A 27,899-nucleotide genomic window follows, 5' to 3' on the forward strand; every position below is an offset into this window, starting at 1 on the left:
ATTGCAAAAGGCGTCCCTTTTTTAGGATGACATGCTTCTCCACCACAGAACCGAGGACCTGGAGGAGTTACTACATAGCAAAACGATGACACAAAAATACCTGCAGACTGTGCCTCACCAGAAAACCAACGATAATATATAGAGAGCGATGTAAACACAGAGGACTTGGAAGTATTTTCTCTGCATTCTCACTTTTACAGTAAAACTGATTTGTCCACACATTGATACGGGGACTGGGAAATGTCAGAAATCCACTGTACGGTCCATTTTGTCACTCCCATTTCACACCATCTACACATCAAGGTGCGGAAGCAGCTGTATAGTTTTCACAAAAGTGTGAATGCAGAGTTTGTTGTCTTTCTTATAGCGGGAGGAATTTATGCCTACTACCCGCATCTGCTGATTGTGATGCCATTAAGTCTTATGTCCTACGAAGAGCACCCCTACCCAATTCTCCCCATGCTTTCAGCCCTAGTGTAAGAGTACTGGGTAAGTTATGGAGACCAAATATTTCATGGTGCATTCCTGCCCAGCAGGACTGTACAACTGTAGAGACACATGCGAACCAAGACATCTTCTGAATTAACTGGTGTGGCAACTGGTAGCGGAAAAAGGATGAATGTGGGTTGTACCATGAATGAAAGTGCAAACGCACTGTACCATTACTGAGAGAATAACTTTGCTGTACCATTTCTGAGGCTGTGCATTGCTTTCACAGAAGGTGAGTGTGCTGTACCATCACTGAAAGAGTAACTTTGTTGCACCTTTCAGAGAGAGAAGCTGTGCTGTACAATTACAGAGAGAGTAACTGATGTACCATTATGGAGAGAGTAACTGTGCTTGTGCGGTCAGTGAGGAAATGTGCTGTACTGTCACTGAGAGCGGAACTGTGCGGTGCCATCACAGAGCAAATCAATGCGCTCTACAGTCGGTGAGAGAGTCACTGCTCTCGTGCAGGCAAAACAGATTTACGGCAGAGTGAGACGCTCAGGATCTTTGGGTTTGCAGGCGAGTCCGTGTCTTCATTCTGCAAAAGTGAATGGAAAAAAAAAAACACATTAGACCATGATCATAATTAGATGTAGGGAGAACATCGCCCCCTTTGCCCTGTGGCAACAAAATCCAATTAAGGGTCATCCATATGGGTTTTTAAGGATAATGCCAAGTGGAGCAGTTAAACAGATAGACCAATGCAGATATCATCAATTACAAAACAGCACACATCTGTAAAAGTTGTTACACAAAACCCACTGCACAAACACATGTGCATATACACACGTGCACGCACACAAACACGTGGTTACTGGGGCGACACGGATATTTACTAGCTGCACAAAATAGACGCAGTGCTCTACCAATATCAGAACAATACAGCAACTGAAAATCCGTCCACTTTGATCAGCAAACCCAGCCTCGACATCTTTTGCACATCTCAAATTTTCAGACTGGCCTCTCTCTACTTAGAAAACCGAAATGTTATTGTAAATTGGAGAGTGTAAAATTATAAGCCACGGGTTTATGTAAACACAATCCGCTACACTCGAGGCAATGTTTAAACACAAGCGGAGGAATTTTGAGTCTGAAAAAGAGGTGTGTGTTTCGGTATCAGCATTAACGTTTTTTTTTCAGGGAGAGGCGAGTGAGGCCCGTGTTGGAGAATTCTACAACCAGAGGCTTGTTTCTGTGGGCGCCGGCAGGGGCTTGATGTGCGTAGTGCTGACGTTAAACAAACACAGTCAACAGCTTGTCCTGTAAGCTGTCGCTTTGCATCCACAAAAAAATATTATTCATTTTTCGCACGGTGCAGCCTGAACCCGTTGGCATGTTGACGTCCATGCAGAGGCAAAGAGGGCTGCGGCAGTGTGCTCTGATAGGCAGGTCCGGTCTGTAGGAGAAACGCCTGTGCCCAATCGTAGCAAGGGCACAGTTCTTTGACGTCAGCCTGCAATTCCCTCACAGAAACACACACTGCTGGAGAACACCAGGCTGTGAGGCATTACAACATCACAGGAAAAGCCCTCTCACTCCAACGAGATTCAGTGGCGTGCATCGTGAAGGCTTTGCTGTCGTTAACACACACACGCACACGCGCACACACACAAACACAGACACAGTCTCCAAGCTCTACTAGTTCTACAAAAATCAAGAAACCAAAAGCTCAGCTGGTCCACATGGCCCTGCTTGCTTGCTGCTGGGTGGGTTCATCAAGCAAGTAAATTTGCCAGGTCTAGGCTGAAGGCAGGACAGCCACTCCCACACAAAGGCATCCTTTTAACCCTGCAGAGCAAATGAGAACATTTTCCCAGAGCTTTTATCTCACAACACAGCTGAGAAAACCCCCAGTGAGACTCGAAACCTGGCTAAGTGTTTGCCAACAACTCCCCTGTAACTTCCACAGGGAAACACAGACCTCACCCAGACCTTCAAACCAATATGGTTCTCATTCTTCTGAGGAAGAAGATCAAAAGTAAAAACCACTGATTCAAAAACAGGCACTGCAGCACAGAGTACAATCACAGGGGCAGTCTGTGTGAAAGCCAGAGCGAGAGAGATCGGTTCCAACCCAGGAACAGTGGTTTAAGGGGGCGAAAAACTTCTTGCTGCTGCACATCCAGATAATGTGACCTACAAGCTGAGACACACCGTGGCCCACCCTCTTTTTGCTGTCACATTTGCGCTGCACCTACATGCACACACGGTCTGTACTCCATACACACACACACGCGCGCGCACACATACACACACGCACACATACACACACGCACACACACACACACACACACACACACACACACACGCACACACACACACGCACACACACACCATCTGTGGTCACACTCCACACGTGTTCCACATATGCGGCATATACTCACGCTCCACACACAGTCTGTGCTCACGCTCTACACTTACGTGCTCAACGCACACGCCCTCCACACACACATGCTGCACATTCACTTACAGCACATATTCACTTCACACACAAATTTTTACACAAACCAGGAACAACTTAACTGTCCACAGTGCCCCCAGATCAACTTGAACTCCCTCTTTTATGAGTACAACATGAGACTGTCTACTGTCTACAGACTAAGGGCACATTTCACAGGAACCTCAAGACAGAAGCACAGAGGGGAGGATCGAGGGTTTCCTGCTAAAAGGTTTCAACCAAAACATACCCTTTACGAAAGAACAAACTGCAATAATTTACATCTGCAAACCAAAGCCCTAATCAGAAACACCCCAGTAAGGCCCCAGCAAGCAGGTTCCAGCACCACACGCCCAGATGACCAGCAGCAGATGAGGGAGATCTGACCTCATTTCTCAGGCTCACTCTCCCATCACAGCACCAAGCAGGCCCAGAACACCAACGGCTGAAGTCCTGAATACGCAGCACAAAGCACACAGAATACACTGAACAAAAACTCCCCCAAATCCTCCATACAGTACTCACAGAAAACACCCAACACAAAGGCATAAAAGGCTTCCAGCTCTGCGCGGGGCTACGCTTTTGCTGTGACCTCCACTATAAGGACATAAATAAGGATATAAGCACTTCTGGAAATAATGTTATATGCCTGCTGGCCTTGGGCCGTTGCTGGCAGCTCTAGGAGCCAGACACATGTGGCCCAGAAGGTTGTTTACAGTTCAAACGCAAACACAGCGAGGTTTTAATAAGTTTGCTGTAGTTTATTGTGGCTTCTTCTGGACGTTCTCCAGAGACCAGCTGCTCCTTTGTTTTTGTCACAGACAGAACTGACGCCACGCCTCTCCACCAGAAAACGCAACGACTCCAACCTTTCGTGTGAAACACCACACTATTCCCCGAAACCCTTCCCCCCCCCACCCCACCCCACCTTATCATATTAGTAATATTTCCAGATGTTAGCGTTCCCATTGAGTACAGCAGCGCAGGCGGTTTTTGGTAGAACACACAGCCACACAGAGGCTGTTAGTGACAGCCGGAAGTGGCCTGCTGTCTCCTGGATTAGAGAGGGACCGTGCGGCCCCGCAGACCGCTCTGCAGCTAATTTTACTGAGGCCCATGTGTGTGAGCTGGCCCGGGACCAGCCCGCCCGCGCGCCAAGCTGGACCCGGGCGAGAGTTGAAGTGAGGACAAGCCTGCTCCGCAGAGAGAGAGAGAGGGAGAGGGAGAGGGAGAGGGAGAGAGACGGCTCTCCATCAATGAGCCTTCTGTCGCCACGGCAACCGCGGCACGCTTCTTTCGGCCGTCGTCCCTGCGAGCGTAATCCCTTGTAAAGGTTCGATTCAACTGAACACTGTGGAGTAATCCAATCTCATCAGCAAACACTCATCTGCAAAGCTCTGCAGAGTTTCAAAAACGTAAATGCATTAAAACAAGACCTTATTCAGGTGGCTTGCCTAACACCAGACAGCTTATAATATCCCTAACTCTGCAAGAGCTTAAATATTTTAAAGAAAAGGCACTGTTTTTTGCCTCCAAATGACTAAAATATCTTATATTTTATCATACAGTATGACTGATTTATACATTATACTGTATGACATACTAAATGTGCCACCAGGCAATAATAATGGTGAGGCCCCATCCTGGGACACCCCTCCTGCTTGTTATGCCCTTGTTAACACTACCCATATCTACAATAATGGAGAATGTGCTATATAATGTTTAAAGAAATCATAGCAAAAAATATTAACTTTCTTTTTTCCAAAGTGCACAAATTATGACTGCAGATTCCTTGTTCCTGATTCCTGAACTGTGACACACCTCTTTCTGTTTCCCACATCCTGGTCTGTTGCTCTTCAGGTGAACTTTGTATGGACTGGACAGAGGTCACGCCCACTCAGTGATACCATAACTAACTTTCCAAAACTACAAAGCTGACACAATTATGTATGGGGTGACTAATTGTACTTCCAAAAAGTAGACTTCAGCACTGTGTGTTTTGTGATGTTGCAGGGCATGGCACAGCATAAGCTGGCCAGCTTGGTGCCTTAGATGTAAATGGATTCTTTCTCATACCAGGACCTCTGAAACAGAAGCACTCATGCTGTTGTGAAACTCCCAGAAGTGCAAACATGTCCACAGCCCCTAATTTCCCCTTACTTTGAATTCCTTCTGCACCTCTTCAAAGAGCATGACATCCCACTGTGCGTGTTGCCTCCTAGATTGCCTTTCAAAGGCAGTCGTTTTTTCCTTTAATGAATTATAAACCTTGAATGAATGAATTTCTGTGACTAAAATGTCTCACATATCAACAGCTGAATGAACATGAAAGAGATAGCTTAAAAGTATTCCTCCTGATTATGGCAGCGAGGTTGACTTATGTATAAAGAATTCTGAAAGGCTTGCATTTCTGTCTGAACCTGTGAGAAACAGCTTCAGAAACAGTACTGTTCCTTCCACATACACCCCCTTGAAGGCGAAAACACCACCAGAGTCACAATCACCTAAAACATTTTAAGTTTTTTTTTTAATTGCCTTCGAGTTTGTCTTGACATAAATGAGTTTCTGAAATGAAACATGTTGTAGATTGTGCTCTGTGTACAAGAATGACATAATGACTTCATTATAAAAGAGGTATGATCCACCCCTTTCATTTTTAACTCTAGATGGGGACTGCCCCAAAAGGACACTCCCAAACACATCCAACACTGAAAATCCATCTCCACTGATGATGTAGTCCCTGACCCTTGTCTTGTATTCAGCCGTGAGAGAGTGCAACTAACTGTCACTATACAAGGTTAAGATACTGTAAAACCCAGGCAGTACTGACCCTTTTTATTACCACATAGCATAAGCCTTTTCAATCAGCAGAATTCAAATACATCTTGCCCCACACGTGGTTTCCACTGCCTGACAAAAATACATGAAACACAGACACATGTTTAGGGTAGACCAGAATCCAGACGACTGCATGATGAGAAAGAATCTTACCTTCCCTGTCTGCCGGGTCACTGCCCGTATGCTCTGGCTTCTGAAAGCTGACACTGGCGTATGCGCTCACTTCCTCCAAGGGAATGGCGCTGGATGGCTGTGAAGCCTTGGGTCGGAGAAAGCTCCACTCCGGCTGATTCAGAATCTTCCCCAAGTTGAGGTCCATGTAGTTGAGTCCGTTTGTGGAGAAAGTGGGGTCGGTCCCAGCCGCCGGCGCTCCCGTCCCACAGCGTGCCGGCTCACCGGGCGTCGGCCTCGCGCTTTCAAAGAGGATGGCGCTGTGCCGCTTCACGTCATCCGTGCAAGGCGTGGTCACCGCTTCCTCTGCCGCGGGCCTGAACGTCTCAGAGCTATGCCGCCGCCTACCCTGAAGGTCTGCTCTGATCACCCTGGCACCCTGGTTCTGGCTGGGGCTGGAGTGGACCCTACTGAAAGCACTCAGCCCTGGCCCAGTACCGGGAACAATACCCTGAACAGGACTAATTGAGCGGAGGAGGGGTTCTGCTGATGGTTCTATTTCAGATAAGAAGTCTTTCCCTCTGTACCCTGAGCAAGCCCTACCCAGCTGCAGCACCCCGCATGTAGCCGGCTGTTTGCGAGGCTTATTTCCTTGGGCTTCCATCTCCATGGTCATGTAATCAGAGGAACATCGAGTCCGTGTCTCAGCGCTGGTCTCTGCAAATGCAGGCTCCAGGAGAGAGGGCAGGTGAGCGGAGAAGGGCCTGTCGCTGAACTCCATGTTGACGTACTCTCCTGGGCTAGGAGGCCTCAGGGGGAAGGGACTGTCTCGTGTCCTTGGGAGCGTACTGGCTCTGCTACTGTCCAAAGAGAGGCGTGTCGGCCGATTCAGCTTACCTCCCGCCCCCACATCGCCTGCTTCCGCTTCCTTGGACCTGACCACCAGCTGTTCACTGTCGTGTGGCCCCAGGCTGTCGCTGCTGGTGGACGTGGAGGAGTCTCCATAGGCTAGCCGGCCAGAGCTCAGCACCACCCTCAGCGGGCTCCTTTCCTGTTTCCTGTGGGCGTGCCTGAAGGAGCGAGGTAGTGAATAGTAGGAGTCTATGGGTTTGGGTGGCTCTTCCACCGGGTTGAAGTAGCAGTCAGGTGGAGAGCTGGTGGCGGAGCAGCTGGCCGGAGACATGTTGATGTAGTCCCCGCAAGAGCCCTTCCCCTCGCTGCTCTCAGACAATGCAGGGTTGGCCCCATTATTCCAGACTTTGGCGTAGTTTGCATTCTCTGGGGAGCAGCTCACGCTGGGTGACATCATCATATACCCACTGGAGTCCACTTGGCAGTGCGTGCGGGGGCTGAGGATCTGCTGGGGCTCTGACATACTTTTGGGGCTCATGAGCATGTAGTCATCCCTCTTGCAGGCTAAGGGAGCCACACCTGGAGACATGGGCATGTACCCGTCGTCCGCCAGCCCCGTCCCTCTGCCCTCCAGATGCTGGTCCAGGCTCTCCTCGGGGTACGAGTGCACTGGAAGGAAGGGAGAGTGCCTGTAGGATGACGCCCTGCCGCACAGGTAAGTCGGCACCATTTGCGCGTACTCCTCCATCGAGGCAGTGGAGGACTGGGAGGGGGTCTTCTGATGGCATATAGTCGGGGGCGAGGCTCCTGAGGAATGCGTTCTCTTCCTGAAGCTCTTCTCCAGCTCCTCCAATCGTGGGGGCGTACAACGCGAGCTAGGGTGGCCACAGTGCCTGTTTGGCACCAGGCCGGGCTTGGCCATGCACATGTAGTTATTCAGCTCCTCCTCCCTGGCAGGGGGCGTGTGTCCCAGAGAATCAGGGGTGGCGCTGCGGAAGGGGCTCCGGAAATCACAGGGGCTGGAGCCGTACTCGTCGGAGGAGATGAAGCCGCCATCGCTGGGGGAACCGGAGGCGGAGACGCTGGAGCGGCGGGGGTACAGACAGTCAGAGGTGGAGCCGTGCCCGCTGGTGCTGCTGGAGGAGAGGCTGATGGGACTGGTGGCGGAAGGGGAGCAGCGGGTGGACGACACAGGGATGGACCTGCTGTGGCTGAGGGGCGGGTGGAGCCGGGAGCCGCCCCGCTGCTGCGGGCAGTGCGTCCGCGCCGAGCTGGGGCTGCTCGGGCTCTCGCCCACGGAGGCCGGCCTGGACATGGTGCCCTCTCCATCGCTGGAGGCCCTCACTCTGAAAGAGTGATTCTGCTTCCCCGGGGCTGTGGGCGAGGTGGCGGTAACACTCTCCGCCCGGGACCTCCTGCCAAGCCCCACCTGGCTGGGAGGCGGGTGGTTGTGGTGGTGCCTTCTCAGCGGCACAGAAATAGGCGTGGAGCACTTGGAGGAGGACTGGCTTTTACTCCTGGGGTGAAACTCCTCGCTCATCGCCTTCATGGCCTCCAAGAGAGTCTCGTGCATATTCTGCGCCACCACAGAGTCGTCCACTTGCATCCAGAACTCCCCGGGCCCTGTGACAGAGGACCTCCCCACCTCAATGAAAAAGAAATTCTCTGAATGGCCACACCTCCGAATGTTCATCAGCTGCAGAACCACAGCCGCTGCGTCCGAGTTCAGCTTCACGAAGCTGATGGTTTTATTTGTCAGACACAGTCTGTAAATCCCAGTCAGATTTTTCGTTTGTCCCAGTCCCTTTGGTTTCAGACTGACTTGCCAGACTTCTTTAAAGGCGGGCCCTGGTGTGGCCTCCCCGTAGCTGTCCTCCCCGATTCCATTACCCCTGGCAGGCTCATGCAGTTTACCTCTATTGTGCAGGTCCACCAGCGCTTGGTACCACAGGTCCTGCTCTTGCTCGCTGTCAGCTGCAACTGCAAAATACTCCTCCTTAGTGTACAGTGCCACCAGGTACTTATTTTTGGAGTCGGCTCTCTTGTTAATATTGAAGCAGCTCTCCAGTGGGATCGTCCTTTTGGGAGCCCCAGACTTGTGTCTCCATTTTTTCTCATTTTCGTAGTATTCCAGCCTGGAAGGTCCTGAGCCACTTGCAATCCGCAGAACAAAAAATCTCTTGTGCATGCTTTTGGGTTTCCTTAAATAACCCACCTTTCTCACGTCTGAAAAAGCCTGGTCTGCAGCTGGACTTGCCATGTTGGGAAAAATAATAGTATGCTACTTATTTTTGAAGAAAAAGCATTTCAAATGTATAAAAACATGGGTCCGGGAAAATGATGCTCCTATTATTTCCATTTCAAAACAAATATGCGGCCATTTTCACTTAAAAAAGGTTCAATCAACACGGACGTGCCAAAACAAGCGCGAGCCCGTGAAAACCAATGGGTTTTTTCAGCAGCATGTTATCTAGTTACAGCCTCAATACCGCGATAATTCCACAAACTACAAAAATCTCACCCATTCAGTCGACATGCTGGATTAGCCATGTGGATATTCTTTATTATTCACTGGAAAAATATAATCGTGCTTTAGTCCGGAGTCCCAATCGCACAATCAAATCCCGCACAGTTTGCATACGACCCCATTTGGAAAGCTACTAGGTCGTTAGTAGTCACTCCAGGCAAAAACCCTGCAAACAGAAAATGGCACACACACACATAAAAACCCCAGCAAAATAACGTTTCTTCTTTCATGTACTTTTACATTTCCAAAGTATGCAATCCCATATGTGTGGCGAAGTTCCTGCATATATACGTTTTGCAACGTATTCGTTTGTTTTAAATCCTCGGAGTTTAGTTGGTGAATCCAGTACCGAAGACAAGGCGCTGTGTGTGCGTGTGTGTATGAGAGCGTGTGCGCGCCCTGCACAGCCCCCTCCGGCCGCTTCCAGTTCACTCCAAAGAGGACGGAGCACGTGACGGTGCTCGATGCGTGGACAGTTCAAACGGGGAGACGCAACCTACTCCGTGTGACAGGCTCCGCGGTCCGACCCGCCCCCCGCGCTGCTATTGGCTCGTAAACTCACCGGAACCCACCCGTTCCAAATATGTACATTAAACGCGAAAGCTCTGTTTTGGTTAGGTCCGTTTGGAGTTCTGATTGAACGACGGTCACATCAATCAAAAGAAATCCATTTGGAAGTTCGGTGGACTTGATACGTTTGTAAATGGAGACGCTGAAATGGTTGAAATTGACCTTTGCGCACGCTGCTCATTCGAATGTCAAAATGCAGCTAAGATAAACTGCACTAAATGAAATATCATTCTGATTTTTAGTCTGCTAGTTTTATATGTAAATTATTTAAATGTTTACGTTTTACATGTGCAGATCTCGAGAAGCATAACTAGTTCATTAGACTCTTAGAAGATTATTCAAACCGTTTATCAAAGGAGAAATGGGCCAACAATCAGCAAATGTGTGTGTGTGTATATATATACACCCCCCCCCCCCCCCCCCCCCCTTTAAATATTGAATTCCCGAACTCATGCCAGCACAATATCAGCAAGGCCGCGTTGGTACCACTGGTCCGCTTAGAAAAATGTCTTCTGTACTATATAGTCCATTTACTGGAGAGAGCAATAAACGTTATATTCAACACACTCATTCACTGTAAGTAAAGAACAAAAAAAGGCTTTAAGTATTATCATCAATGAATCAATAATCATTCATTGATTATTGATAAGGAATCAAATATTTAATTTTGCAAATGAGGGTTAAAAATAATTGCAGCGAGTTGAATGAACACCCCCCCCCCCCCCCCCCAAAAAAAACAAAACAAAACAAAACAAAAAAAAACTACCCGAAGTGAAGTCTAACCTAGAGGTTTGCAATATGTTATGATATGTGTGGTGCATCCCAACAGCCCTTCTGAGAAAAATTGAGGAATGTTCAGGCTATTGAACATACCCATTGTCCAAACCTGGTATAAAAGGATACTGTAGTGAGGAGCGGACAGTGCCCAAGGAGCAATGTAAGAGCAATGGTCAACTTAGTCGCCATCACCAATTACTAAATGGTTCTAATGAGTCTGTCACTTAATTAAATGTTATATAGTGTTTGAGAATTTATTTCATTTAATTGGGAAGCACCTTAAAAAACTAAACAAAGAACCATGCAACAAAACTCAAACAATCATCAATTGCTGGCGCATTGCAGTGAGCCTCCCTTGTTAACAGTGCAGAGGGGACGAGATTCTGTTTGTATGATTTTCTGATTCCTCGGTTCCTGTGTTTGCAGCCAAAGCACAGAACCTGCTAGGGCAAATACAACTTTTGCCATCAAATATTTGGGGTTTGCATCTGTGATGGCATTACACATTCATGATGTGTTCCAGACAGACAACACACAACATATGCCTACATGAAATTTGCTTAACACTTTGAAGCACATTCGTTTGTCTTCCAACCTCTCTGATCATGAAAAATGCAGTTTCTGACAATTGTCATTCATAGTTTTTTTCTATTTAAACCTGAACTTCTTAGTGTGATAATAACCAAATCAAACAATTTTCAAAGTTCAAACCATGTTAATTTTTTTTATTTTTAACAGACCTAACAGACTTTTAAAAACTATGTACAGCATATACACTACTTTTGTAGGTTCGCGTGCGTTCTCTCAGAGCAGCGTGGGTTCTGACGCGCTGCACGATAGGCAGTAGTGACGCGTGTGAGCCTGGTCGCCAGTGGCTCCGCAGATCGGGCACACATACTTCCTCAGGATGGGGCAGACGACCTTGCCGAACTTGGTCTTCAGCCGGTGGGAGCGGCACACCTCCGGCGCCTCGCCGTTCTGCGCGCAGAAGGCGGAGCCGCTGTCCTCGGCTGCCCGGCCGGCGGTGTCCGAGGCGCTGCTGGCGGGGCTCGGGCTGAGAGATCCAGAGGCGCGCTGCTGCTGCTGCCTCTGCTGGCCTGGCTGGTGACGCTCGGGACCGGCGGGGTCCGCCCGTCTGCACAGTTGCTCCATCAGAGGCGCCAGCTCCATGTAGTCGCGCCACATGTCGAAGTGCCAACGGCGGCCAAGGGCGTTCTCCTCTTTGCCGGGCCCGCTCTGCATGTCTTTGGCTTGTATTAGGTGTACCCCATCCTGGCCCTTGTGACTATTTATACCAGGTCAGTCTAGAGGATGGACAACAGATTTTTGAACTTATGTAAAATGTATCAGTTCAGTGGGATGATTGGTGTGTTTACAAGTTTAATTGTCCCTCTCTAACCCCCTTTAATGGCCAAACTAATGCCAGTAAAATACACATTGTCATTGTCATCACACCAGGTCAGTTTACAAAGTCTGAGTCTATATTGCTAAATGTATTTGAACAACTAAAATATGACTGTGTTAGGAAAAAAAGAAAAAACATTTGTTGTAATATATCTTTAGAGCACTGCAATGTTGTGTAATATTCAACAAACTGTAAATCACTGCAAGTAAAGAGCACAGCAGCCAAAGAACACAACTTTGAGCATTTTCTCATGATTGATGAAGAATCAGACATTTAATTTCCCCATCCTTTTAACATCATGTTGTAAGAACAGTAGTGACAAGTGAAAATTAATGACAGCAAAAACAGGGCCAGCAGCAAGCATGAAGGAACCGCAGCAGTAAAAGTAAAAACTCAAATTACTGCTAAAGGAAGGCAGAAGGTTTAAAGATCATCACATATGGGGGTGCTGTCAAGCAAAATGTCTATGGGGTGCATTTCAGACATCTATGATGTCTAGACCGAGCAATGGGAACATTGTATCCACTCTGTCTGTCTCTACCGATCTCTGTCTGGCTTCTTTTTTTGGACAGCCCAAAATTTGTCCCCCCAGGTTGCCCCTGCGACCTCTGCATATATAAGATGATTTCTACTGTATGTCAATCTTTTGATGCAACCAACAGTAATGTTGTTTAATTTGTTAATTTAGCATGGAAAACTTCTGTTGAAAGAAACTGTAATTTGCATGTCTGAGTTTCATTTGACTATAACTTGAAATGATCAAAATCTGACTCAACAACTCTAGGCCGGAAGTCAACTCCTAAAAAGCAGAGATAAAAAAAAAAATCACTTAATTTTTTAAGGTGAGTGCAGAGACCTGGTTATTTGGTTTGTGTGAAACAAATATTTACTGTAGATCTGTTTTTGACAAGTTTACAAAAATATGTAAAAAAATAGATAATCACATGACAGACGTTCTGAAGTTACTTTTAAGAACTGGTCTTATCCATGAGGTACTGATGTCATCTTATATATACAGTAACAAGTCCATTTGAGGTGACACCAGAAGCAACATGGCAAAATGTTGTGGGCGGCAGTGTAGCATAGTGGTTAAGGAGCAGGACTCGTAACCAAAAGGTTGGTTCGATCCCCGCTGGGACACTGCTGCTGTACCCTTGGGCAAGGTACTTAATTCACAGTTGCCTCAGTAAATATCCGGCTGTATAAATGGATAACATTGTAAAGAACTATAACCTATGTAAGTCGCTTTGGATAAAAGCATCTGCCAAATGAATAAATGTAAATGTTGTGTAGGCTACTGTTTCACAACTGCTTGTGGGAGCTGAAGCTCTGACCTAGAGGTTTGCAATATGTTGTGCACATCATATCCCATCAGCCACTCTATATGAATGTTTCAATTTTTTAATATACTTGTTGTCAAAACTCAACAAAATAAAACAAAGTTATATTTATTACTTAAATTGTTCACATTCTGACCATTCAGTGAGCCATGAGATTGGGGGTGTGTGTGGGGGGGGGGGGTGTTTGTGGTGCTCAACAACCTCAGCCCATAGTACGACCCCTTTCTCACACTCCAAACCAAAGAACCGTACTGCTACGCCCTCATCCACAGCAATGCCTGTTAGTGTATTAAAATTAATTTCTACTGCATTAAATAATACATAGTGACCAAAGAAAAGCAGGTTTTCTGTAAGCTGCCAGTGTTTCCTGTAGGACGAAAACAAAAATCAGTGTGCGAGTCGGGTTATAAGAAAAACAAAAATGCCAAGCTGGAAATACGTCGGACATAAGCAGAACACAAGAGCATTTTCCTGCACATCACATGAAGGTTTATTTATTCCACAAACAGCTACCACAGCAAACAATGAAAACACAGTAAGGATGAAAAAATAGCCAGGTAGCTTGTTAGACACAGTTGGTGGCTCTGTGTGTGCAGGAATCGTGGTACTTATGCCCTTACAGGACAGCATCAGTGACCAGTGGACAGCGCTATAGAAACCTGTGGTTGTGTCCTGAGGTGGTGACATGCACTACAATCCCCCAATAATTGACATCACGTGGAGTATCCTCCTCGTGCAGAATCCCTGTGAATCAGGTTCAGTCACAGGACACTTGCTCGTGACTTTCAAGAGCCATAATGTGCCTACTACACACGAGCTCCCCCAGCTGCATGTGTTTGAGCATACTGCCCTCTTCTGGCTGCAATCAGTATAGCTGACATGGTTTTCTGAGATTTGAAACATAACATTTAGTGTAAATGTCCACACAATGAAAATGAAAAAGTTGGCACATTCTCTTTCTAAAATGTACACACCCATATACACATTAGTTTTAAACTGTGCCATTTATTTAGAGAAATAAATGCGGTTTTCGGTTCAGTGTATTAAACCAAGCATTAGTCACAGCAGATTAATATCCAATGATAAGGGATGACTGACAGCGTTAATGACACAGTAGCAAGTGTACAGGCCTCCTGTGTTTTGACACCTCTATTAAGTTGGACCACGCTTCTGGATGCTGAATGGCAGTCATGTCAAGGACTCTGAAGTCCACATCCTACTGTCTTTGTCCGCATGGAGCTCAGAACCAATGGGCGTGCGCATCCGTGACAGAGCGGCCAGCTGTACAGCATCATTACAGAACACACTGGAGCTATATCAGTGTTACCTCTAGCTGAAATTTGTTGAAAATGGGTGAGATTGAAAGGGGAGGGAACATGGCATCTGCAGTCTGAAGGAAAGAAGACGAGCAGGGCACATGGGAAGTGTTGGGGGGTGGGGGGTGGGGGGTGGGGGTGCTGGAGGTGGTGTTTCTCATTCCTTCATGCAGACGCTGCATCGGCTGGTGGCCTGGCGCTGCTGCGACTCTTCCTTTAGCGTGCTAGGAGTGGGCGAGGGGCTGAACTGGTCGGGCCCACCCACACGGGACAGCCAGAAGCTGTAGGCGTTGGCGAAGTAGTGGCAGGTGCCGCGCGGGCCCTGGCACTCGATGAAAGGCTGGGTGCGGAAGTCCTTCAGGCAACTTCCCGACGACGTCAGCGACTGGCCGCCGCCCTCGTCGCCGGACCCCGTGTGCTGCAACACAGACCCCACACCTGACTTCCTGTTTCCTTGTTTACTACTTCCTGTTACATTGCTTTACTTACACAGAAGCACTGAATCTGCATTCATACTGTTGACAGTTCATGTTGTCATATGCAGATTGTCTGAAACGGGAGGGTCCATGTCTCTGCCTTCAAAACACCTGCAGGGTGGGGGCTGCACTTTTAAGGGAAACTCAAGTATCTCCTCACATCCTCTGACTGGCTAGCTGGATATCTCCAGGTCGGTATGGGCCCATGCCCCATGCAACGATGAGGCAGTCCACACATTCATGTGTGGAACCAACAGTGTTTTTTTTTTTTTTTTGGAACAGTGTGATTCCAGAGCAACGGACACATGTGCTCACACACACAGACACAGACACAGACATAGACACACACTCACCATGAGGAAGGAGTAGCCAATCCATAGTGTCCTCCAGCCTGGCGGACAGCTGGGAGTGTAGTAGTCCTGGCTGTGCACGGCCACGGCAGGGGAGGTGGCTGCGCACACCGTGCAGCGGCTGATGTAACGCTGAATCTCTGCCTCCACAATGGGCATCATGGGCACGGCCGCCGTGGTGGACAGCCAGTAGGATTTGTCATTGCGGCTGGCATAGTTACATGTGGCCATATTGCAATAGGAGAAGGGCATGGTGCTGAACATCGGTAAACAGGATCCAGCCTGACCTGTAGGGGAACATCACTGTCAGGTGTGTGTGTATATATGTGTATGTGTTTGTATGCGTGCACATGTTTGTGTGTGTGTTTGTGTGCACATGCATATGTGTGCATGTTTGTGTGTGCAGGCAGAGGTGTGTGTGTGTGTGTATTGTATTTGTACGCATGTGTGTTTGAAGTACATACCCAGGTCCTGTGTGTGTGCTTTCTCTTGACCCTCCAGGTAGAGCAGACTATAGCCTGTCCACATAGTGGCCATGTTTAGTGGACACACAGGAGTTTGCTCTGACTGGCTGTGCATGACTACCAGGAAGCCATAGTGATACAGCCCATCAGAACCTGGATATCCTCGGTCACCCTCTGGGCCAGGGGGACCTGAGAAGTAGGGACAACTCACTAAGTGACTGACTGCAAAACGCAGAAAATGCACTGGTATTCACACTGTGAGGTGTGGGAGAATGGCCCTGAAAAGTAATGGCGAGCAATGAATTTTAAGAATGTTTTTATAATACAATATTAACATCAATAACAACATCCAGAATGTCTGTGCACCACTGATTTGGAAAGACAGAAACACTAAGAAAGACTGAGAAACTGAGAGATTTAGAGAGGCTTGAATGAAAGCCAATGAAGGAAAGTCTACGACTGCCTTGGTGTAAGGAAACTAAGAAATATAATCTCATATGTGCCCACCAAACATACCAACTTTGAACTTAGTAATGTAAAACAACAAACTGGCCAGTATCTGGCTGTTGAAATAGTTATTTGGGGTACTTTCAAGTGCTCTAAAATCGAGTATAGCGGTCATGAGAGTGCAGAGGAATATGATCATATAAGCCATATTTATATATATCTGCCAGATGACAGTCTCCACCTATATAAGACCAAACATGGTCAGGTGTTAACAGTAATATAATAATGCCTTCTTACACGTCACTTTAATGACATGCCAATCAGGAGTGGTGGCTTTTACTACTTTTACTACTTGTTATTCATTGTATGTGGTAAAGCAAAAGCAAAAATTCCAGCATCCACTTTTACTGTATGCATCAATAGACAAAATATATGTTCTGGTCAGGTTTAGCATCACAGTAAACCTATGTATCTACCTGCCAGTGTTGAAAGTACAAAGTATTCAGATGAAACACATCCCTGAGAAAATGTATTGGAATTCTAGGAATGACTCTGCTAGTTCCATGGCAACATAGTTACAGCCCTATTGCTGGAGGTAGAGTTACCTTGTGGTCCAGGAAAACCTCTTTCTCCAGGGGTTCCATAGTCTCCTGGTGATCCCGGCTGTCCTGCGGGCCCGTTCGGTCCTGGGAACCCAGGCGTCCCCGTCATACCCTTTCTCCCTGGGACTGCACAGGTACACACACAAAGTGTGTGAAATATAACGCAGAAATATAAGACAAGACATTTGTGAGACAACATGTGCACGCGCAAGCATGCACACACACAAGCGCCTCTTCAACATAATCACTAACTCTGGGGCTCACTGATTCTATCTCAGCACAAGCCCGTACCACTAGGACCCGGTCTTCCACGGTCTCCACGGTCACCAGGGTATCCAGAGGGCCCAGGCTGACCAGCCGGGCCTGGTGGGGGACGGTCATAATACGCATTGTCACCCTTGTCGCCTTTTGGACCTGTAGGGGGACAGAGGGGCGAGGGAGTGAGAGGGAGAGTGGAGAGGGGTACAGGTGAGCGAGATGGCAGGTGACAGAGCATGCCAGGTGAAACAGGCGAGCGCTGTTCTGTACGAAGGGGACAGGCAGACGGAGAGGTCATACTACTGCTCTGCTGTAACATCAGGAGTCCTCTGATGGAAGGGAATGAGGCACGGCACAGCGCTCACCTTGCTCCCCATCCATCCCTCGCTCTCCTTGCATTCCCTGAGATCCAGGTGAGCCTGGAGAGCCTCTGAATCCCGGGTTGCCCATAAATCCAGGCGACCCCTTCTCACCTGGGAGAGACAACATCCATTACCTGCATGCACTATGAGAAACTCTATATCCATTGCATGCACATCGTTTAAGGAATACAGTACCAACTATCAGGGCACAGTGCTCTTTATTAAATAATTTGATGCCATTTTGAAACATGGACTGCTTCACTGGTGCTCCTGAAGAGGGTGAGCATTACCTTGGGGCCCTGACAGCCCTGGGAATCCTGGTAGTCCTGTGGGGCCCTGGAAACCCCCTTCTCCTTTAGTTCCTGGATATCCTGGCCCGCCATAGTCCCCTGGGTCCCCCGGGAATGGCATCGCCGGCCCAGGAAACCCGATGTCACCCATCGGTCCTAATACACACACTGCTTAGACACATCCTTATACATACATACAAACACATACACATACACACACACACACACATACACACACAGTGACTCACACTCACTCACCTGGTAGCCCAGGTGGACCAAGGGAACCGGCATCTCCACCTGGCCCAATTACGATGTTTGTGCAGTCTCTGCCTGCCTCCCCAGGACGACCAGGCGGTCCCTGCGAGCCTGCAGAGAGACCACAGTGAGTGCTGACACAGACCACAGGGAGTCTTTAGAAACCATGAACCAATTACACCTGGAACATCTATAAGCCTGATTTCTAACTGAACACCAGTTCCCACCAAAATAAACTTGCCATGTCCAGTGTATGCAGTATGCATTCATGCAAACAAATGTAAAATCAGACAACAAAACATTTGTCACAGCTGTAATTTTTTTTTGTTAGCAAACACACTGCAGGAATAATTTTGCTTCCTGTTACCACAGAGGACAGTTTTAACATCCTGTGTCTGCCCTTTACTGGTCACAGGACTTGGCTTGGCAGAAAGAATGGCATAAACTCAAGTGGAGCATCCGGTGAACACATTTCTCTGACATACAACAGAGCTTTATGTCAGATGTTACATGCACACATTGAATGACATAATAATTCCGATTGCACATTAAGTCAAGCATACAGTCAGCTGGTGCAACTCAACCTTAACTGTAGAGAGCTGGCAATCACGCACTGATGACCATAATGCCTGACCAGCTGACACTTCTCTGACATCTGTATCATGACAGAAAAGCATGTGCTCTCAGGTATACAGTGACTGAGGCACTAAACACAAATGCAAAAGGAAAATGCCAAAACCAGAGGCCCTAACATTCAAAACACAAAAACAGAAGACTTTTAATTAAGGAATTGTGCTATACTGATCCCAGTACCATCAAATTCTCGGCACAATTGACATGCAGTTATTTGAAGAGGTTGTGAGGACATCACCCACCATTTTAAATACGAAATGGGCTAAAACGCCATGATTTTTCTTCAGTACCTAACAAGTAGTAGTTAGTGGATAAAGAAGTAGTTAAAGTAATAAAGTAGTAATTACTTTATTGCCCACTAAAATAACTAAACAGTTTCTCTGTGTGGTGGGTGGAGTAGTCTAGACTCAGATTTCACAATGGCATCCACATATCCCACAACACTTGAACAGGAGTATTCATACTCATATTGTCTGCAGGATCACAAAGTCTCTAGAATATGATGTATAAAAAGTGCTGTATGCCAGTTAATTTTTCAGGAGAGCCCTTGTCATTTCAAAAGCGTTTGCACTAGTTGTTAAAATGGTTCAATCATGTTAATATATCGCAGCTGATTGTGTGTTGTATTGACTAAATTCAAGACCTGAATTTTAAAACAAAAAACACATTCACAATTTCAATATCACTTATCTTTTGACTTGAATTTCAGGATAGCAAATTGAATTACAGGTATTGAAATTGAATAGATTAACTGAAATTGATTCAGTTAATGTATTCAGTAACAATTTGTGAAAATTGTGAAACATAAATTCAGTTCTTTTTGTCACTGACATTGCCCCACACATACCCCTCACACTGGATTGAGCTGTATGTCATCATATATGTACTACTCTGTGGAGTGCTGTATTATTTACTATATGTTACTATTTATCCACTACACTGGAATGCTGTGATCATATATACCTGGAAATCCAGGTGACCCAGTCAGGCCTTTGGGACCTGGGAAGCTGCGTCCCTTAGGCCCTGGGTTGCCTTTGGGGCCCTTTGCCCCTGGGTATCCTGGGAGTCCCTGGGGGCCTGTCCCATCTAAGCCTGGGAAGTTGAGAGTGACAAGCGACATTAAGGGCCGGTTGGCAATCGTCTGGTTGTACATATGTACCGTTGCTGAATTCAGGTGCCATCGCCACATGAAGAACTGCCCAAGCTCTGCCATTACTTACCTCTGCTCCCCTTCTCACCCTTCTGTCCCCTCAGGCCGTCCAAACCAGGGAGACCTGGGGGTCCCGGGCTACCTGAAGAGCGATCACACTCAGCTGTTAGTCAGATTCACCACTCAGTTACACTCATTTTTCAGTCGCACTCACCTGTCCATAACATTTACTTGTCAATCTGATTTGTGACTGGTTTGTTTAGATACAGAGGCACGCCAGTGGAAAGTGTACTACTCGCTGGCTGCTCCGCACTGACAGCACGCACATACATATTATGTGACAGCATTACCCCCTTGAGCTCATACACAAATCTACTCTTGACCTATGACCTTTAGTAGTGAAATAGAGAAAAAGGGAGTAAGGCTGGGGGTTAGGTAAGAAAGATAGGAAGAGGGATAGGTGTGTAGAAAACTAGGACCCTCAGCAGACTGGCCTCATGCCACACCTGGCCGTCCAAAGCTTCCTGGGGGTCCCGGAGGCCCAGGCTGTCCAGGAGGTCCCATTGGACCGGCCAGTCCTGGACTACCCTTCAGACCTAGGGAACCAGGGGATCCTGCAAAGAGTAAAGCAGAAAGGAGGGAGTGAGTAAGAAACAGGGGAGAAAGGGAGTGAGTCTGGAGTAGAGGAGAGAGGGGGTAAGTATAGAGTAGAGGAGAGGGGGGGTAAGTATGGAGTAGAGGAGAGGGGGGTAAGTATGGAGTAGAGGAGAGGGGGGCAAAGTATGGAGTAGAGGGGAAAGGGAGTAAGTATGGAGTAGAGGAGAGGGTGGGTAAATATGGAGTAGAGGAGAGAGGGGGCAAGCATGGAGTAGATGAGAGGGGGGTAAGTATGGAGTAGAGGAGAGGGGGGCAAAGTATGGAGTAGAGGAGAAAGGGAGTAAGTATGGAGTAGAGGAGAGGGTGGGTAAGTATAGAGTAGAGGAGAGGGGGGTAAGTATGTAGTAGAGGAGAGAAGGGGTAAGTAAAGAGTATAGGAGAGAGGGGGTAAGTATGGAGTAGAGGAGAGAGGGGGTAAGTATAGAGTAGAGGAGAGAGGGGGTAAGTATGGAGTAGAGGAGAGGGGGGTAAGTATGGAGTAGAGGAGAGGTGGGGTAAGTATGGAGTAGAGGAGAGAGGAAATGAGTATGGAGTAGAGGAGAGGTGGGGTAAGTATGGAGTAGAGGAGAGAGGAAATGAGTATGGAGTAGAGGACTCAGAATAGTGTAGGGGACACTGCAAAAGGATGTATCACCTGGAGACCCAGTTATCCCAGTTACTCCTGGGGGACCAGGAGGCCCCCCTGGTCCTGTGGGGCCTGGGAAACCTGGGTATCCGTCTTCACCTTTGACACCTTGACTACCTGCAGAAAGGACACAGTCAGTCACACCTGGACACACCCACTACATGAAAGCGCTGTTTGATCCGCCTTTGTGCGCTTCATATTCTTGAAACAACGAAACACTTAATGTAATTAAGAAAGATGAAATGCTGTGTTAGTCTTTGTTTAACCAGTTTGTTGTCTTGGTTATAAACAGTTATTGAATAACATGTGACCTGCATGTTACACCTAGTTAGTTGTTCTCACCTTGTTAGTTTGACTGTTAGTTGATCTGAACAGAATTGTTGTTTTGATTTGTCTGGAGCTATATGAGAAACTTTGATAGTGAAGTAATTGGCCTATATTTGTCTGCGATTTTGGTCTGCTAGAACCTTTTGCAGTATGAAAATATTCAGATTCAACTGGAAATGATGAACAGAACTGTTGTATCCGTGTTACTATGTTTTTGCTTCTCCTTCAGCTGCCTTTCTTTTGTGTTGCCTGTGAATGGATTTGACATTGCTCTTTTTCTACAGCACATACATTTTGTCTGTTTTGCACTTAACTTTGTTTGAAAGTGCACCCATTGTGATTTTATTTGCAAGTGAACCTGAGCTACAAGGTAGGAAGCTTGAGGTGCAAGTTTCCTGATTTAATCTGAAGAGCACAAAGATAATATTGCCATATTGGACAAAATTAAGTAAAGCTAATTATCTACTGAATGGTTATGCTATCGAAAACTTGCAAGTCAGTTAGGGACAAACAACAACAACTCTTATCTCGATCTCTGCCAGCCGTTTTTGTTGCTTTGTGGCTGGAGCTGTTCATGATGTCAACGTTATGTTACAGAAAAATAAAAGGATGCTGCTTATGATAAGGGTCTGTCACCTGGGCTTCCTCTATTGCCTGGAGGACCTGGTGGCCCAGGTGGCCCTGGAATAAAAGATGGGTCTCCGGGGTCACCTGCACAAGGGCAACATGTGAGTAAACCACATCTTTTAACACACTGTTACCACCTTGCTATGTCAACTCACCCCATCTTCCTCCCTCAGCCTCCTCCCCAAATAACCTCCCGGCCTCCTTCCTTGGCTTCCTCCCAGGTGTCTCACCCTATCTGCTTACCTTTAATACCAGGGTATCCTTGTTCGCCAGGGAGGCCAGGAGGGCCGCTGTACCCGAAATCACCCTGCGAGAAAAAAAAAAAAACAGTCCCATGATTGAGAGGGAAGCTCATTTCAGGTATGGTTGCAGCAAGTTTAGAGTTAGCGGAGGTGAATAGGCAGACACATGGACACGTACCGGGTCTCCCTTTTCACCCTGAAAACCATTGCTCCCCCGCGGCCCTGGGGGCCCAGCTGGGCCTGGTGGTCCAGGTGGGCCAAACCTCCCTGGCAGCCCCTGTGGCCCAGGTTCAAAGCCTGGTGTGCCGCTCCCTCCGTCCAACCCTGGTGGGCCCATTTCTCCTGGCCTCCCCCTGTCACCTAATACAAAAATGACAACGCAATACTTCCAAACATCTCAGAAGTGACTGAATTGTAACACATTGGCTTGAGTCATAATGACTGAAGCCCACAAACTGACTCAAACTAGCCACATGAGTCACACCACTCACCAGTAAATTTAGAGTGTTTAGGCACGCGGACCTTTCCCTTCCCCTCTCACCTTGGGAACCTTCCTTTCCCTCAAGACCGTTGGGTCCAGGTTTTCCCTTTCGGCCTTTGCTGTAGAAGTTCACAGGTCCTGGTGGCCCAGGTTGACCTTTGACACCTGACCAGAGAAGGGGAAAATGAGAGCACACAGGTTTTCATCTCTAACTAGATAGCACAGCAGGAAGACAGACAACAGCAACTGTACTAATGCCAAACATATCAGCAGCAAAGCCTCATAACTCATTCTTCTGATTGTGTCAAATAATTTCTTTAGATGTTACTTATGGCAGACACTGCATTTCAAAACAACAAAAAATGATGTACAATTTTAACATTTCATGCGATGTGTCTTTTCATAAGAAATCTGTCTCTGCTTTGTGGAATGTGAAAAGAAACTATTGAATGCAAAACAATTATTATTGCAAAGTCAATAACGTTTATAGAATCCACCTACTCTGTGTCAGCACTGCATGACTGCACTTTGTTGGTACCGTGTGTCAGTAGTGTCTGTGCTGTCTGTCTATGTATCATTAATTACCTTTGGATCCTTTAATTCCAAAATACCCGGGTGGCCCAATAAAGCCCTCTGGGCCCCTCTGTCCTTTTCTCCCTGGAAATCCAGGAAGGCCAGGCCGTCCTGTCTGACCATGTGATCCATTCCTGCCAGGTAACCCAGGAAGACCTGCAGAGAGATGACATCATGTCCTGTGTAAAAGCGTGGGTATGACATCATAGGCTGTGTAAGAGTGCGTGTATGATGTGGTTATGACATCACAACCTCTGTGTGATTGCAGTATGAAGTCATAACCTAAGTGTGAATGCAGGTGTGACATCACAGCGATGGCCCTCATCCATGCAAAGGCTGGTCAATTTCATACAGAGCGTTAGTGACAGTGGGTGGATCAGTCATTTCATCCTCTCTGTCCCTCTCTGCATTTCTTGGCAGTGGTCCAAGATATGCACACCTTTTAGCCCAGGTGGCCCTGGGAAACCAGGTTCCCCTTGGAGTCCTGGGGGACCTGGTAGCCCAGGATATCCTGGAAGTCCTGAAGGGCCTCTATTCCCTGGGGCTCCCTTACTTCCACTGCCAGGGAAGCCTGTATCTCCCCTTACACCTTTCTCCCCACTGTAACCTAGGAGACACAAACACACACACACAGACAAATAAAAACTCAAGTGACAGTGTAGCATAGTGGTTAAGGAGCAGGACTTGTAACTGGAAAGTTGCTAGTTCGATTCCCTGCAGTACTGTTGTACCCCTGGGCAAAGTACTTAACTCACAAGTAAATATCCATCTGTATAAATGCATAACATCGTAAAAAAAAACTATAACCGTTGTCAATCTGGATAAGAGTGTTTGCTAAATACCAATAATGTAATGTAATGGAGATAAAATGTTCACTCAAAAACTGTTCAAGGTGGCAAAATTTTCATATTTTATCCATGATCTGGGAGAAAGATGTTTACTGAAACCTGCATTCAGTATGGTAAAATGTTCTCACCTGTCAAAATGTTCTTAGATACATTAAGAAATATGAAATATATGCATTTAGGATGCATAGATCCCAGCTGAGATGGGATGCTCCATCCAGCAGGTAAACTCACCTGGAAGGCCCATGGAGCCTTTACTCCCGGGTAGCCCAGGCAGGCCTGGGGGCCCAGGTTCACACCCCAATGGAAAGGGGCCTGGGGGGCCAGGCACACCTGAAGCACCGACATCTCCTTGATTTCCTTTATAGCCTATTCCAGGCGCCCCTGGGGCTCCTGGGAAAATACCATGAGGGGTTAAACTCATACATGGTCCTCCTCAGGAGGAGTACACTAGGGTCTTGTCATCTCTCAATGATGATGCTGATTCTCTGGTACCTTCTGGTCCAGATGAGCCAGGCTGCCCTCTGACCCCTTTAGGGCCAGGCCTCCCCGGGAGTCCTGCTCGACCCGGTTCCCCTGGTGCACCACTGAAGCTATCCCCAGCCTGCCCTTTCGGGCCGGGGCGACCCTGCGGTCCAGGTGAGCCGGGCGATCCATCGAAACTCTCTCCAACGCGGCCAGGGAATCCTGGATCACCTTGAGGTCCCATGAGCCCTGCAGGATGGAGCACAGGAGTTACAGGAGAGCACAAGGTCCTAAGCACACACACATGCACAGTCACAGAGCACTGCGTTGGTACGGCTCGTTTTTGCCTCGGTACCTTTGGGTCCAACTGCTCCTGAGTCCCCTGGGTCTCCACTCTGACCTTTGGACCCACTCTGGCCTGGACGTCCATTGTACCCTGGCGGTCCGTCTTGCCCTGGATTTCCTGGACAGAACCAGATACAGCTCTGGGTTGCTCTCTCCAAGCCAATGATCACTTCCTTCTCCCAATTTGACGGTCCCTGTCAACAGGCTTACCTTTGTCGCCAGGGTAACCCTTTGGCCCAGGTGGGCCAGGCAGACACGGTTGACGGTGAGATGTGTCACCTATAGAGAGCCAATAGAAAGCAAGGAAGTGAGAGCGACACATTAAGTAGTTACTGCAGACAAAGCACCCTCACTGACATTAGGAGCATGTTCATTAAAGAGGTGCAGTAACAGTCAAAAGTTTGGACACAACTAAGGGTTTTTCTTTTATTATTACTATTTTCCACATTTTATGATAGTAAAGACATCAAAACTATGAAATAACACAAATGGAATTATGTAGTGACCAAAACAGTTAGGCAAATCAAAATTCCTTATATTTTAGAGTAGCCAAAAATATTTTTTCAAACTAAAAAAAAATGGAAATAAATTCATACATAGGCGTCAACTTCACTATTTATATTTGTAAGAGAATTTTTTTTAAGCATTTAAGCATAAGTCTTTAGGTCAGGTGTATCCAAACTTTTGAACGGTACTGTATTCAGTTGACTGGACACAGAGGCAGGGTGTAATGCTCCAGCTGGGCCCCAGTCCTGGGCGGAGATCTTTCCTTATACTGGGGTCCTTACCATTGACACCTTTGGGTCCTGGATATCCTGGGGGTCCTGGAGGACCCTGATCTCCTTGGAGGCCTTTCAGCCCAACGGGGCCAATAAACCTATTGCCTGGGGGTCCTGCAGGCCCTGGGCGGCCTTTGATCCCATCCAAACCCTTATACCCCTTTTCACCTGGGAACCCTGGGTAAGAATCTCCCTGTAAGACCAAAAAAAAAAAAACAGTGCAGCCAAACATGGAGAAATCAAACAGAGTCAACAAACAAAGAACAATCAAACACAGAGCAGCGTATGTAATAAAAGAAGTGCAAAGTAGAGGAAATAATCGGCGCATAAAAAATGACATTTTACTGCTTCTCTCAAAGACACATGGAGACTCTTGTCTCGGGCTCTGTGGTCCCCACAAAATCCCAACTGGTGTGACCTCTGACCTTGTCTGAGGAGGCAGAGGTGAACTCACCGGGGGTCCTGGGTCCCCTCTTTCACCAGGATATCCATCCTCCCCCAGTGGCCCTGGGAAACCTGGAGGGCCGGCAGGACCGCCAGTACCCCTCTCTCCCTTCATCCCTGCAAACACAACCCTCAGCCAGATCAACTTTATTTTTATAAAGTCACACATCATCCAGTGATGCTCAACACCCCCAGTCCGGACAGAGAGGAGGGACAATGTTCAGGCGTCAACCCTGAACCCTGCCGAAATGTAAGGAGCTGGTGGGAATGGGAATGGGAATTTGTTAAATGCTAAAGGATAAAAAAAAAACAGCTAAAAAGCTATTTTGTACAAATGTTTAGTGGATATGAACACCTGGACGTCACAATATTTCCGGAAGGTGAAATTTGAGAAAACAGTCCAACAAAAGATCCAATTAAATAGACTTCAGTCTTGTCAATTGGAACTAAGCAACAGCTTCATTATTTATTTGCAAATTTCTTGAAAGTTGATTGTATACCACCCAGTGCAAGAATTGTAATGCATTTACATTTATCAGATGCGTTTATCTAAAGCAACTTACATAGGTTGCAGTTCTTTACAATGTTATCCATTTATACAGCTGGATATTTATTGAGGCAACTGTGGGTTAAGAACCTTGCCCAAGGGTACAGCAGCAGTGTCCCAGCGGGGCTTGAACCGGCAACCATTCGGTTATGAGTCTTGCTCGTTAACCACTATGCTACACTGCCACCCATAATAACAGCAGATGAACAAGAATTGTCTAAGTTATTGCACATTTTTTTCTTTCTTCATGTATATTTTCATCTAAATTCCATGTGGATTTCAACATAAATAATATAAAATGCATACTTGTTTTCCTGTTTCTTTCTATCATGTTTAATTTACTTTTGAAAAGCACTCCAATAACAATGCATGACAGGTACTCAGCAAAGTTGTTTTGTTATTAGAGCTGATTAAGAGCAAAAATCAAAAACTGACCAGAAGTGGTGATATCTGTCTAAAATGGACTCACCTTTAAGGCGTATCGCAAAGGGTTCCCCTTTCTGACCTTTCACCCCTTTTAAACCAGGGAAGCCTGGGATTCCCTGTAAGACAAAGTGCACGTGTCATCACTGTGTGATGAAACATAATGTGTGTGTCATCACCATGAGACACAGCACTATGTGCAGATGGAATGAATATGGGGGAAAGTGGAGCAGTGTAGCATATTGGAAGAGTTGCGCAATATGGGCAGTGCAATGGGGTTGGGGGCAGTTGCACACACTCACATCAGGTCCATATCCTCCAGGGTCCCCCTGGGGGCCTGTATCACCCCTCTCGCCTTGCCTCCCGGGCCGCCCATTTTGCCCTGGCGGCCCCCGTGGCCCTTCGCGGCCTGGAGGCCCCCCTCCAGGAGTGAGACATAAACAGTCCCCAGGGCAGCCTGTGACAAAGAAAGCAAAAATGGACTTATTACAGTTAAAGGTCCGCATGGACCTGAAACTGAAACCCAAACCCAACCTGACCCACACAGTTCAATACCCAAACCAAACCCGG

At 47.2% G+C, this 27,899-nt stretch overlaps 3 protein-coding genes across 3 annotated transcripts in view; all 3 read right to left on the bottom strand.

Moving 5' to 3' along the window:
• Window positions 1-267: 267 nt before the first annotated feature.
• On the bottom strand, window positions 268-9,255 carry LOC118795269 (insulin receptor substrate 1-B-like). The gene is made up of 2 exons (XM_036553636.1): window positions 5,918-9,255; window positions 268-1,027 (listed from the first exon to the last, which is right to left on the bottom strand). The coding sequence occupies exons 1-2, from the start codon at window positions 8,985-8,987 to the stop codon at window positions 1,023-1,025; spliced, it is 3,075 nt and encodes a 1,024-aa protein (XP_036409529.1). The 5' UTR covers window positions 8,988-9,255; the 3' UTR covers window positions 268-1,022.
• A 2,150-nt stretch (window positions 9,256-11,405) lies between these two features.
• On the bottom strand, window positions 11,406-11,843 carry LOC118796107 (nanos homolog 2-like). Its single transcript, XM_036554938.1, has one exon. It carries the CDS (start codon window positions 11,841-11,843, stop codon window positions 11,406-11,408), a length of 438 nt encoding a protein of 145 aa, XP_036410831.1.
• Window positions 11,844-14,331: 2,488 nt separating this feature from the next.
• LOC118796108 (collagen alpha-4(IV) chain-like) overlaps window positions 14,332-27,899 on the bottom strand; it is a 32,186-nt gene continuing 18,618 nt past the window's right edge. The window contains exons 22-47 of the mRNA XM_036554939.1: window positions 27,632-27,786; window positions 27,376-27,448; window positions 26,370-26,476; window positions 25,925-26,108; window positions 25,347-25,415; window positions 25,147-25,254; window positions 24,822-25,040; window positions 24,561-24,719; window positions 23,921-24,088; window positions 23,494-23,637; window positions 22,969-23,073; window positions 22,606-22,787; window positions 22,429-22,492; window positions 22,195-22,269; window positions 21,241-21,348; window positions 20,456-20,563; window positions 20,020-20,091; window positions 19,763-19,891; window positions 18,170-18,277; window positions 17,912-18,067; window positions 17,625-17,732; window positions 17,293-17,415; window positions 17,005-17,127; window positions 15,953-16,141; window positions 15,492-15,775; window positions 14,332-15,080 (exon numbers count right to left, since the gene is read on the bottom strand). Of these exons, the coding sequence (XP_036410832.1) occupies window positions 14,820-15,080; window positions 15,492-15,775; window positions 15,953-16,141; window positions 17,005-17,127; window positions 17,293-17,415; window positions 17,625-17,732; window positions 17,912-18,067; window positions 18,170-18,277; window positions 19,763-19,891; window positions 20,020-20,091; window positions 20,456-20,563; window positions 21,241-21,348; window positions 22,195-22,269; window positions 22,429-22,492; window positions 22,606-22,787; window positions 22,969-23,073; window positions 23,494-23,637; window positions 23,921-24,088; window positions 24,561-24,719; window positions 24,822-25,040; window positions 25,147-25,254; window positions 25,347-25,415; window positions 25,925-26,108; window positions 26,370-26,476; window positions 27,376-27,448; window positions 27,632-27,786 (3,581 nt within the window). The 3' untranslated portion in view covers window positions 14,332-14,819. The remainder of the gene's footprint in view (window positions 15,081-15,491; window positions 15,776-15,952; window positions 16,142-17,004; window positions 17,128-17,292; window positions 17,416-17,624; window positions 17,733-17,911; window positions 18,068-18,169; window positions 18,278-19,762; window positions 19,892-20,019; window positions 20,092-20,455; window positions 20,564-21,240; window positions 21,349-22,194; window positions 22,270-22,428; window positions 22,493-22,605; window positions 22,788-22,968; window positions 23,074-23,493; window positions 23,638-23,920; window positions 24,089-24,560; window positions 24,720-24,821; window positions 25,041-25,146; window positions 25,255-25,346; window positions 25,416-25,924; window positions 26,109-26,369; window positions 26,477-27,375; window positions 27,449-27,631; window positions 27,787-27,899) is intronic.

The sequence above is a fragment of the Megalops cyprinoides genome, chromosome 20 (genome assembly GCF_013368585.1).
Source record: "Megalops cyprinoides isolate fMegCyp1 chromosome 20, fMegCyp1.pri, whole genome shotgun sequence".
Taxonomy (NCBI): Eukaryota; Metazoa; Chordata; class Actinopteri; order Elopiformes; family Megalopidae; genus Megalops; species Megalops cyprinoides.

Bases quoted from the DNA above. Each gene is read 5' to 3' on its own strand.
- LOC118795269 (XM_036553636.1), bottom strand. From the start codon at position 8,987: ATGGCAAGTCCAGCTGCAGACCAGGCTTTTTCAGACGTGAGAAAGGTG.
- LOC118796107 (XM_036554938.1), bottom strand. From the start codon at position 11,843: ATGCAGAGCGGGCCCGGCAAAGAGGAGAACGCCCTTGGCCGCCGTTGG.